The 13,537-nt window shown below is 38.6% G+C and overlaps 1 protein-coding gene across 3 annotated transcripts in view; it reads right to left on the bottom strand.

Moving 5' to 3' along the window:
* SKAP2 (src kinase associated phosphoprotein 2) overlaps window positions 1-13,537 on the bottom strand; it is a 142,567-nt gene that overhangs the window by 20,273 nt on the left and 108,757 nt on the right. For all 3 annotated transcript variants that reach the window (XM_025207419.1, XM_014521236.2, XM_014521235.2), the window contains one exon: window positions 2,484-2,558. In XM_025207419.1, coding sequence (XP_025063204.1) covers window positions 2,484-2,558 — 75 coding nt within the window. The remainder of the gene's footprint in view (window positions 1-2,483; window positions 2,559-13,537) is intronic.

The raw sequence follows: 13,537 nt of genomic DNA, 5'->3' as shown, positions 1-13,537 counted from the left end.
ATGCACACAACTTCCTCCTCCTTTGGCCTTTTCTGACCCTTGCTATCCACATCAGGAAGAGAGAATGCAGACCTTATGAGATAAGGAGGAGGCATGTAAAGGAATTCTAGTGGACTGACTTGGGGAGCAGATCTTGGTCAATGAACAAGCCCAGTGTGCTCCTTATATCTTCCCCTCCTTTTATCCCACCATAACAAAAATCTCAATCCATCTAACCAACAAATAATTCAAAATTGGTTTAAATCTTTACCAAGACTGAGATTAAAGTGAATTTAGAGTTTACGAATACACTGCTGTGAAGTTACGATTTGATAAAAAAACATCAGGAAGCCATTCAAAATAAGACCTTTATTTAACCCTCACATATCCAAAATGCCTTGAGTTTTCTCAATTTAAAAGAAAATGTCTGGCCTGGCAGAAGATTCAGCATGTAAAACTGCTGTCAAAATTATTGAGTTCTGACAAGGATAAGCAGCTTGGATGTCAACACTGGGCTATAAAGAAATGCCAGCATCTCCCATAATATACAAGCATGTATGCACACATGCAACACAAGTGCACGTGTGCCCTACTGCCCCCAAACAAACACACACACACTACAGAAGATGGTAAAAACATTTCTTTTTTTTACTTGTGCTCAAGACTCATTCAGATCTAAGTATAGTATCCGGTGTGTGTATTATTTGTTGGACAAACTAACACAAAAAACTTGCAACCCCACTCAAGAATGTTTGAAGTTCATCTGATGAGATGCCTGGTAAGGTAGAAATAAGCTTGTCAACTCGCTTTCCTATACAGCAAACAAACTTCTAGTGCTAAGGAAGGTCAGAGGTCACTGTTATGCTAATGTTTTACAACTATTACCCAAAATTAACTTCATATCTGGGCAGAATTATTATGGTGCTTTATTTCAAGGATATCATATAATCCGCAGTAAAATTTATAGAGTTCTTCTTGAAGTTGGGATTGTGCTTAGGAATGAAAGTGCTAATACCTTGGTTATTTTAATAACATCCTTTAAAGTTCCTTTGAGCTGAAATATTAGTAAGAGCAGAAATATTTCTGTTGTCCAAGTTGTAATTGCATTAACCCTAACACAGCATTTTGATGGGACACTCCTATACTTACTGGAATATCTAAATGAATACTAGTGCTAAGTTTTCATTGAGTCATGTTGTTTCATGAGTGTTTTTTAGTGGAATACAATGCTAACAACATCTGATGATCCGAACCTCATTTCCTTTCCAAAAAAGGCAAACCAAAATCCTTTATAGCAACCTGTTCCTGCTTTCCTGCATGCATCAGGAAATCAGGCCTCTTGTTTCCTCTCCACATGTTGCAGCAGGAAGACCACTGCAAAGCTATTTCCCGAACACACTCTTCTTGTGCACCCTTCCCTTGACAGCACTGGAAGAATGATGTACAGTACATACATAACAGAGGAAGGTGGTACAGATTGCATGTCACTGCAGAACGCAGTTACGACATGGCAAATCTGGCCTTGGGTCACAGTTTCGCTGTGAAGGGGTGTACAGTCAAGGTAAAAAGCAAGTCTTCTCTACTTTGTGTCAAATAAATAATGTTTCATCAAGAAGACCACGCGCTCAGGCAAGTATATATCTTGTATTACCTTAGCTGGAAATGTCTTGCCATCAAGAAAAGTATCCCGACCAAATGACTTTACATAGTATATGAGGTTATTTTTTCCAGCCCCAATAATAATTAGCACAAGGGCAGTTTGCCAAGCTCAGGCAAAGACAATATCCTTCACAGTCTTCCCGAGCATTTGTGTCCTTTTCCAATTTTTATGCTGCTGTCACTGGACTCTGGCATTTCTTACCCAATTCATTTGCTTTCTGTGGTAATCATATGCAATGAAGATATGCATGGCCAACATTTAAACAGGCTGCAGATCAATTAGCGGTCTTAAGTTTATCTGATTTTTATCAAAGAAGACAGAGCTCTGGGTCGATTGTCAGAGCCTGTGTCAAGTTGACCTTTTCAGAGACGTCTACATTGCCAGTCCCCTGGGCAACTTGTTGTCCCCTGTTAGTCTCTGAATGGCAGAAGTCTGTTCTGCCCAAGCACAAAGTATACACAGATGTCTATATTACATTCTTATAGGTCTGACAGCAACTGCATGTTGTATCTATAAACTGTCCTTTAGCAGTGACACTTCCTCAATGATGATAAGCTAATTTATGCAACTAAATCTCCTTTGTGCAGAAATGAAAGCTAATTGAGTCGTTACAAAGTAATTCAGGAAGGAATACCTTGTATAAATTGGCTTACTTTATAAATCCTTCTCAAATGGTTTTCATGCATCCTAAGTGGTGCTAAGCAGTTTTGCTGCCATAAAATATCCTGATGAAACAGACAATTTTTGGAGCTATGAAAACATTATTTACTAAACCGAAAGGAAAAAAGACAGGAAAATAAAAGGTAAAGAAACATACAACATAAAGAAGAAACATTTCAATTACCTGAAACACTAGTAACATTCTCTTGGCTCAGCTTCCTTGGTGCTTCAGTCTTTGCAGGAGCTCTCTCTTCTTCCTCTGCAAAACACACAATTGCAAATGAAATGCTAAAGGGACACTTTAACTAATAGGAATTACAGCCTGTGTCAGTTTATAAAATGCACTATGCATTTTTTTTAACTGGAAAGCATGTTTGCCATAAAGCCAAATTATTCTGCATTTGTATAAAATTCTGAGGATTTTTTAAATACATTTTAAAAGCTCAATTACAAACACCTGTTGTATTTATATGGCCCTTTTTATTCTATTGTGCAAATGGCATTACGGGAATTTAAGTTTGCTTTCTCTCAATGACTTCTAAAACAATTAGAACTGGACTTTCCTTCTCCAATGCAAATCTTTTTTTCTAGGATAAGGGAAAGGAAACTCAGCAATGCAAACTTCCCCATTCATTCTTAATACAAAAAGTGTATGGATGTTGCTATCCCTGCTGGGTAATGGTAAGCATATTCTATCCCTCCAGATTATGCACAGGAGGCAAGGGGCCTCCTTGTCTTAGCTGTCATCCAGCAGGTCTCTCCTGCATGTACGATGGCATCTCTACTATAAGAACCATCCATTTAGTATCTCTACAGTGGCTGACATGAGAGCCCACACAAAAACTAGACTCAGGGAAGAAGGGTGGTTCCAGACATGTTAATACAGATCTGGACTTTATCAACTCTATATTCTCTGTCCTTGAGGTTGGGAGAGAAGAAAATTTGGAGCCTAGGAGTGCCTACATACGTACTAACTTTCTGACAGTTAACACACAAGTGAAGCAGAGTTGACTGAAATGCAGCGCAAGATAATACACTTCTAAAGTGTATGATGTTGAGTGGCATTAGTTAAGTCAACTCTAAGGGGCTCCAAGGGGCTCCTGGCAGGGGAGGCCTCATAAGATGACTGTCACCATGTCAAGGAGCTGTATGTGCGTACACTCCAACATGGCTTAAGTTGACTTAATTAAGTCACTTTATTTTAAGTTAACTTAGACATGTGTACACGTTCCGCCTGACACGCGCCCCACCACCCCCGTGCTCTTGTCAATGTAGAGCTGGACCCCTCTGGAATCTCCATAGCTGAGGTATAGAATGAGAGCGGGAACAGGAGTATGGCACAGATATGAAACTTCCCCCACCCCTACTCTTATATACAACCCACTCTGTATAGGAACAAGAAAACAACTACCATATAGGTATTTTAGTTAATAATTCTGTTGAGGAATCAAAAGGGAGAGACTTTGTATTTTTGTAAGGATAAAATGAAGTGTATACAGACTTATCCTGGCCATTATATAACAGCACAACACAGCTGTTCCTTCATCAGTTAAGTAAAAGATGATATACTGGCAAACACATTTTTCAAAGTAGAAGTACACTTCCAATACTTATAAATTATTTCACTACTGCTATCTGCTATATTTTGTACTAATAATACACGTTGGCTTTTGAAGTCCACACACATTTCAGCCACTAATTCTGATATTATGTTGTTAATACAGAGTAGATGCAAAAATCAAGGCTTTAATTCAAAACATCTCTCGTAAACAGGTTATTCAAGGGTTTTAGATCATAGTCTGTTAGGCAGAGAAGGGTAATTTTTTGGTGTGAACATGTGATCACGTCTGCTGGGGTTGTTTTAGGGGGTGACAGTATAGTTGGAATTCTACACAAATTACATTATGCCCTAACATTTCCATCCTGCAAACTTTCCAACAGATGTTTAAGCACAAAAGTACACCCTGATGAATTCAGATGGACCACTTGTATAACTTAAATCACATGCATAACTTTCCAGGATTGGGGCTCTACAGTTGCAAAGTACAACACAATTTTGAGAAACAAGGTTGTGATGTACTGTGCACAGAACTATGTGCTGCTAGGCACTCAGTGCTGTGATTCTTTCTGATCCGATACCACTGGCAAAGATAGACATTAGGTTGAGACATACAAATAGCTCTTTGACCCAAAATAAGAAAATAATAGAAAGGGTCAATCTAATGCTACAATACTAAAACTTAAGGCAAAAGGAGACATTTAAAACTGATTCTGCAGTTGGTACCATATTTGGTACACATTTCATTATGTTTATATGACTAGTTATTTTTAAATACATTTTAAAAGTAGAACAAAAACAGCATAAAATATCCCTATATTCTCTCAAAGGCACCAGGAGGCACTCTCACCCTGTGGTTTAGATGCCAGTCTTATGCCAGTTACAAGCATTATTATCCCACCAACGGTCATCTTTTTTACCTGTGGCACATTACATTTTAATCACTCAGTTCCAGTTGAGAGAGAAGGCATCAAAAATGGATTTTTTTAAGTTTTGACATTTGAGACTATAGAATTGTTGTTGTTAATAATGTTTATGCAATATATTACTATCTATACCAACTGTTCCTTGAAGGTATTTTGCCCTCTACCCTTAATTTAAAAAGAATGTAAGGCAGTGAAGGCTTTAAAAGATCCTTCTAAATAATTGTGGGTTCATAAACAAGTTCATAAACAACTGCTTTCCACTTCCAGAAAAAGAAATGTGCAATCACATTGTTTAGAAAGCATTATTATTTTAAGTGCAAGAGGAGAAAAAAGTCTGAACTTGTTTTTTGTGAACCCCAGAGGTTCTCCATGTCAGTGAAATAATAAGAATTTAGATCTAACAAAATTGTTTAATTAGAGATAAAGGACTTGCTGCCCCTACCTACAGTTTCTTCACTTAGTGACAGTTAACAGTACAAAAGTCACACTGCATTGTCAAGATAATGCGTCACAGGGAGTCATAGAAAGCTCCAAAATAATTATAGTATTATCCTTACTCTCTCCTCCCCTTTTCACCTTTGTGGGAAAAGAGGTGTTTCTCCATTTTTTTCTCTAAATCAACAGGAACTCTGATCAAACCAGTGACCTTTAAATGAACTGTGTATGTGACCCAATGAAATGCATCTGGTCCTAGAAAAATAGATTATACGCTATACTCCAGTGATCTTCAGACACTCTGATAGCATGTCTCTCTATAGCAGAAAGGTAAAGATTTGTTATTAATATTATTCTTATGGTGACAGAACAGTGAAGGACTACATGTATTAAAGTGTGCTCCCCTCCCTTCCCCAGTGGTTCTTATACTGCAGGTTAAACAGGAAAATTACTAACAGCTGATTGCCAGAGGCATTTCCCATATACACATGATTCTACTTGCACCTGTGATTTAAAATAAGTAGAATGAATACAGGAGTATCTGGTTTCTAGACATATCAATTAATTTTTCTTCCACATTGTTCTTCTGAAAGGAAAATTCAAACTATGTGAATATAAAAATGGACTAAAGTTTGGCTTGCTTAATGCATTCCTGCAACAGACTTGGTACTCTTCAAGATAAATATGTATAAAGGCAGCAATTGTCCTCCCGCAAAGTCTTATATTTGTCCACATACATACATTAGTTATTAAATTAATATTATTATTAGCTAGTATTTTATTGCATTGTTTTATTTGAGATAGACACTGTCATTACACAAAATTAATTAACACCCTGGATAATCACAGTTTGTGGGTTAATATATTCTATTCAACACTTTAACAACAGTAAACAAAAACAGCTCAGCTATGCAGCAAAATCCATCAAACCACACAGATGGTTATAAGCTTTTCATTATGTGGTTTCCATAGCAATCATATTGCAAATCTGGAAGCTTCTTGCAAATAAGCAGCTTGTATTTACATGCCTCTCAGCTGCAGCATGGAACTCTAACAACATACAAAGTTTTGATTCCAATCACATATTGTTAGATGAATCATTGGGAGATGTTTTGATCAGTCGAAATAAAAACAAACAACGGAGGGAACTAATTTGAAAAAAAAAATTCAGGCAGTGTATACCTGTGATACATGTGAATGTAACTAAATTTAAAATTTCAGTGTGGCAAAAAAATTACAAGTATACAGCTTGCCTTTTAAAAAAAAAAGACCCCCCCCCCCCCCCTTACAAAAAAAGATGTATTAGCAAATGAATACAAATCAGTGTCTCAGTGCACTCAAAATGGAAGTCACATGCATACACAGGAAGAACTCAAAAGAAACTGAAACATTATGGTTACAAACATAGCTAATTTGCTCACATATAATTAAAAGGTATGAGCACCTATTAACAGCTGACTGGTGAGAAATTCACAGTTTCACCACGATATATCTTTTTCTTAAAATAACCCCATGTGACTGCAAATGGGAACTCTCAAGAAAAATGAGTAAATGCTTACTGTGGGGAAGAGTCAAGGCCCTCTCTCTCCCAGATTTATAAATTCAATTTTACAAATTGATCTTGCTCTGGAACAGATGGATTATTACCCTAATAAGGAACATAAATCTGTCCAGCTATGCAGTTTTACAAAATAGCAAGAACTAGCTTTTACAAAAGTTCCTGTAGCAAGGAGTTAAAGGACCAAAAATAAGGAGCAATTAAGGGGAAAAATGCTTATATCCATATTTATCCCCCTTAAATTTAGGCCCATGTGTCACCCAACCTACCAACACTAGCAGTGAGGACTCAAGCACAGAGCAGTGGGGGGACAAAGAAGAAAGCAGCAACAGTTCTCCCATACCCTGCACAAGTTGTTACCCTTACAGTCTCTGAAGTGAATACTCTCTAGTTGACTGGTGAATCAGTAGAAAGTTTGCAGAATTCTTGATATATGTCTTCAGATACCCTAGGCTCTTACCTGCATCCTAGTTCAAACCCCTGTCACCATACAAAACCTTTATGCTCATGCTTGTATGTCCTTCAAATCCAAACTTACTTGACCAACTAGTGGTGTTACAAATAGCCTGGGCTTGCTTTACAGCAGGTTCTGATGTGTCCATTTTTTTAGTAAGGATACAGTTTAAGAATGCAGGCGTATGATGCCATTGCCACAGAGTAATTTACCCAGGAATTTACTCTGGACTAGAACCAACACATGACCAACTGTCCCAAACTGGCTGCTCACAGAAGGTGCTACTATAATCCAGATCCTATAATGCTTGGCCATTTGGTGGTGGGGAAGCTGGCTTGCACCGGCAAACCTCTACCCTGGGATAACACCAACTACAGCAATGATTCTCAACCAATGATTCTCCAGATCCTTTGAAGGGTGCTACAAGGTTTGAGGAGGTAAGCTAGAAAATGTAGAGAGATAAGCAGATAAGCGCAGGCTCAGACTTGTGCTGCTTGGCTGATCCCCCACCCCAACTTCCCTGCCCCTCTACAAGGAGGTAAGCACAGTAATATATAAATTAGTTTTTGAAACTGGATACCATTCAATTCACAAAAGTTATGAAGAGGTATCTTGTATCCAATGAGGAGTGCATTGAGTCCAGTGAGGGGTGTCTTACATCCAAAAAAGGCTGAGAACTACAGCACTAGAGCAGCAGACAACTAGTCACAAGCATATAGTTACTCCTCACTTTCTTATGAATAGTGGTGTGATTTAAACTGGTATAAGCTTCAACAACGTATGTGAGTCGACTCGGTTATAAATGTCATGTCTGCACCCAAAACCTGGCTAGCAGAATTTAGATTCTGAAAGTTCCCCAATGTCCCTAGGCCTATATTTTATAGCCTTTCCATCTTCTCATTTTCTACTTGCCTGCATGCAGAGAGCTACTTTATATAAATCGGCTTGGCATTGAACCCTTCACTGCCTGCAGCCTGTTCTCTTTGTAACCTTACCTTGTAACCTTCAGCAAAACACCCCTAGAAAAAATACCCTCATCATGCTGCTAACTAGACTGATGTGGCAGGGTGGGGGGAAGAGAATAGTTAACTTCTGCTTTGACTACAGCAGGGATATTGACTTCGGGAGATGCAAACGGAAACATCTCCAAGATGCTGATGGAGTGGGGATAAAGCAGATGGCCTCAGCGCAATGAATGTATTACAACCTAAGACCTGACTACCGCAAGCCAAAGCACAGGAGCCATAAGTTCAACAACTCCTCATCTACTTATTGCCTGAGGCTTCAGCAAGACTTGTGATTGCCAATATTCGAAGTACAGCCCTTGACGTGGTAGATTAGCTCATGAACAGAAAATTAATTTTACAAAGGCAGAGAGAAGAAAGTAGAACTTACTAGTGCAAAAGTAGAGATCCAAGTGCCGGACCACACCCTGGAGTTGGCCAAATGAAATTGGGACAGTCCCGGAAGTATTTGGGAATGAACCTGGGATATGGCCACAAGCAAGAGCTGGTAAGTGGGTACAATCATCTTTGTTATAGTTGGAGGGAAATGTGGCATAAATGGAAAAATGTCCCGATAATGGCCAATAAAAATCTTGTTATATAGGATATTACATGCATAGAATGACTTTGGCTTTTGTTGAGGCTGGAAGCCATGCCAGTCTGGGGCCCTCATTTCTTCTCAGTCATATGTAATCCAAGATGGATTCCAAGCAGGGAAAATAAAAGCTCTAAATATCTCACCAGTGATTCATTCCTACTATGTCTGAATTAATTATTCAAGAATAATCAAAGCTAGAATTACAGGTTTGGCAAGCATAAGTGCATGTTTCAACATAATACTGCTTTCTCTTTGCACCTCTGTCATACCAGCAGATTTTCACAGGCTTGTTCTGTTACAAGCAATAAAGTATTGTCTCAGGAAGCCTAGATTACAAATCCCAGCACTTGAATAAAGTAAAAAGAAAAAACCTCCTTGAAGATTAAAGGACTTCCTGTGTTTCCTAACAGAGGCTGCTACTTAGCTAATTAGCACTATCTTGTACAGTTCTCTCCCTGACCTCTAAAAGCTTACTAGGAAACAGCCAGAGCTAATGATTGCTATATAAAAAAGGAGGGCCCAAAGTCTAGTGCTCTGGCATTCCTCTTTGGGCGACTGCCACTTCTGGGTGATTTGCAAAAGTTCTTTGCACATCTAAGGATAGCTGCCAATACGGTCTTTATCGCTGCTGGAGCTGCAGGGCGATTCAGAAAAATCTCAAAAGTTAAAACTCATCACATCTCTAAGAGTCTTAGCATAGAATATTGGACCACTAGGTGGTATGGTGGCTTTATGACACCATAAAGCCAATGGTGGCTTTATGACACCACCATTGGCAACCTCCTTCTAATCCTGTTCTGCTATAGATGCTGAAAAGTTCTCAGCTTGGAGGCTTACCCAAGCATCTTTCCCAGGTTACAGCTATGTCCAAAATCTCTAGAACACTATTAGTTGAAGTCCAACCTATCACCTATTCCTCAGTCCACAATTTGGAAGACAGTCCTCAAAAGACAGCTTTAATCCTACAATTAAGAAACATTCCTTGAACAGCACCCCTATGCTACCTTGTTGGAAGGAGAATCTTGCCCTTGGTGGTTTGACCCCATCACAGCTTCTGTATGGAACTAAGGACATGTGCAGGATTGATAAGTATTTATACCCCCTGCCTGAGTTAGATACACAAGAAGTTGTGCAGAATAAGTTGTCTTCCTGGCTCCAATGAACAATGGCTTGTGTAGGAAGTAACTCAGCCCCTCATATATGATGACCATGAAAGCTTGGCTGGACCTACACACATTTAAATGGCCAAATTACAACAACAGTGCATCTTGCACAAGAATGCAAGATTGTGACTGGGACCACGAGAAATGAAGCAATCCCAACTGATTTCATCTCCTGTGTTAGTTGCAAATGTACCCAGTGTTTTATAAAGCTAAACGGTTCATAAATAACTGCATCTCCCGCCATGACTGTATCCTCCTTGCTGACACATCCTCCCTTCATTAAGGCATATTTCTTGGAATAGACATTCAATGTCTATTTGGGGTTTTGCGAGTGCTCCCAATAGACCATCACCAGTTAAGAATAGTTTGGGTTCTGCCTCACTGTTAAAACAACTACCCAAAACAGTGTCTTATGATCAATGCCCTAAGGTACCCTATTCAGTCAATCAAGACCCATCCCATTTGACTGAAGTGTAACCTCTGGACTGATCAAAAACAAGTTTCACAACTGGACAACCCAAAACAGGGTCTAAGCAGTTGTAATACGATGGTCCCTCCCTGCTTTATTCATACTTTAATCAACCAGCCATCAAGGAGGAATGCTTTGAAGCCATACAGTTGAAGAGTATAAGAATGAAAGAGAGTTGTGGGGAAAATACATGTTTCAGGAGAGAGAAAAATTACAGCAACACTGTAACCTGTGCCCAGCTGATCACTCTTGGCAACAGATCCAAGCCCAGTGAAGGCTGCAAAGACTGAACCTGCTTCCTGCCTGCATTGGTGAGAGACACTATTGCAGCTAACTTATATTAGGACTTCTGTGATAGCTCATTTACTGAATATTGGGTAGGAGTCTTTTTCTGTCATTTAGTTTTATAGCTCATTTGTGGTATAGTCATTAAAGCCTTTCTGTCACTAATTGAATGAGGTGTCGTGTCAATCCTTAACTGCACTAGGTTTGAATCCTGCTTTGGACTGCAACGATATACATGGAACACATGTATAATCCTCCATACCTAATGAGAGTATTTCTGAAATTAGTTCAGCAACATTTGAGAAGCACATTGATACTATGGCGATGGAGAATGGAAAATCTAAATACTTACACTAGTGGTTATCAACCTTATTTTTTTTACTCCAGGCACCGCTCAGAAAGTGCCAGCTCTGTTTTCACTTTTTGAGCAATTCTTTTTTTTTTTTTTTGAGCAATTCTTCTGTTGCAAGAAATCAGAAAGGTCACAACAGAACAGAATGTTTTTGATGCTATTGATTTCTCTTGGAAATATCATGGTTTATCTTGTGAATCTGGTTTGTACATCTAAACGGGCTAACATTGCATGGCACCTCACACCACCCTCAAAAGGATCACAAGGCACCACAGTTGAGAGTCACTGAATCACAGAATATTTCATTTCTATCTACATTTTGTCATATACCCCCTTCAATCTGGTAATGTCCTTCTCCTCATGAGGAATGGTGGGGATGTAATATTAGGTAACCTGTTAGGGACCCAACTGAAAGGACAAGGTGTAAAACTCCTGCAGTGCAAAGTATTTTAGGAACATGAAGATTATGACAGTTTGGCTGTGGAGTTCATTCTGCAGGCAACAGAATAAGAAAAGGAGAAAGGAAAGGAAACAGCTATTTCCCAGAAGTTAGAGAAATTAAACAATTTTAGTTTGCTATTTTGAGTGTTTGGGGAATTTTTTTTTTTTTGTGGCAATAACATCCACAGCTGTTGTGAACCAGTGCATGGTTACACTTGGTCTTTGGCTGCACCATCAGTGGCTGAATCTTCTTAATCAGTTATGCATAATTCTATAATGTTTTCAAGAAATCCAAACATACTTTACTGGATGCCCTTCTTATATGCTGAACATACATTTCCCCCCCTAATTTTTAAAACATCCCATCTCTGTCCTTTTCTATTAAGGTCCCTTTCAGTAGTCATAAACAATTAAGTTATGGACTAAACCCTCTTCAAAATGCCATTGATTCCCTTCATTCATCAGGTAGAAGGGCTGTAGCTAAGGAATTAAAATTGCTCCGTCTCCAAGGCCCTACAAGACCCTGCAGACTTCTAAGAGCAAGGTATTGGAATACTAAAAAAAATTCTCAGCTACCTGAATGACAACACAGACTGTTTTCACTAGGACACAAGAATAACCGACAGGGTAGGAGTACTTCATGGTTTTCATTATGAATATGTTACAGCTTCCTGAACTTTGCTTGCTGCTCTGAGCTCTCTTTGCAAAACAGCCAATCTTCAGTGAAGGTATAAGTGACTCTATTAAATGTTACAGCTGCACATCATGTTATGACTCACATCTGAGTTTGTAACTCCATCCCCTCCAGAACAAAAACATTTAAAACCCCCTTTTGAAAAAAAGGGGATATTGGAATTACTTCCACTTTGCTAAATTGACTTAGATATAGGAGAATTAAAAGCTTGCCAGTAAGGGGTATGAACAGATTAAACAACTATACTAATTTAAAAGTGTGGTAGGGGACTTATTGGCTATCAAGATCACCTACTGATACTCTTTTGCGTTTGCTTTATCTTGGCATAAATGGAAACTAAACTACAGTAATTTAGCAACTATTTCATCCAGGAGTAAACTGCCCCAATTTAAACTTCCACTTAGTGTGGGACAGAGAAGATAGATGAACCAGTTGTAGCAGATCAGTTGACTGACTCTTCTTACTTTCATTTCCCTTTTAATTCAGCATAATTATTTCATCTATCCGAACCCTCAGGGCTACAAGGGAAATTAGTATGTTACTTGTAATACTATTTTTACAACAGAATTTCAAATGCTGTCTATGCTAGTAACAGTATTGGGGATGGGGAGAATTATCTGAAGAAGTAGGTGGGAACATCCAAGACTTTTTTTTTTTTTTTTTTTTAAAGAGCTGTGGAATTCCTTTGACCTAATGTTCTAAAATAAAATGTCAAGTCATTATATTAATAACATTCAACATAAATATGCCAAAAGGCAATGGACACTGCATAAAAAAATATATAAGCTGGGCTTTGGTTTGACCTTTTTATTTCCTCATGAAGACAGACTCTTTAACAGTTATTCTCCTCACGATTGAAGATAAAGGTCATCGTAAGCAAGCTCAATCACAGATATGCACACAACAACAAAGCTAAATAACAGAAATTAGAAGGGAAAGATCCATTAGAATTAAGATGTTTAGCCTTTTCCTGACTGTATGTTGTTGGTATACAGCATGCCTTTTACAAATGTTATCAATATTAAAAACTGTTCAGTTATTGTTTATGTAAACAAGTTTCACCACTCCGGACTGCTTGCAACTATTTCCTAAATTAACTGAAGGAACCTACTGTGGTCAGCTGCTCAGCAATAACTGCCCATGTTCCTCCACTCCCTCTAAGTAGGGGTGCACCAATACAGATTTTGGGAGCTGATGGATATGGCTGATTTTTAAGGAGGCGTATTGGCCAATACCAATCCGATTTCCAATACAGCATGGAGAGCTGTTTGCAACTGGTAAGTCTGTTATGGTGGAAGGAG

This window comes from Alligator sinensis, unplaced genomic scaffold (assembly GCF_000455745.1).
Source record: "Alligator sinensis unplaced genomic scaffold, ASM45574v1 scaffold29_2, whole genome shotgun sequence".
Classification (NCBI taxonomy): Eukaryota; Metazoa; Chordata; order Crocodylia; family Alligatoridae; genus Alligator; species Alligator sinensis.
The sequence above is the reverse complement of the archived record's forward strand: the minus strand, read 5'-3'. Positions and strand labels throughout refer to the sequence as shown.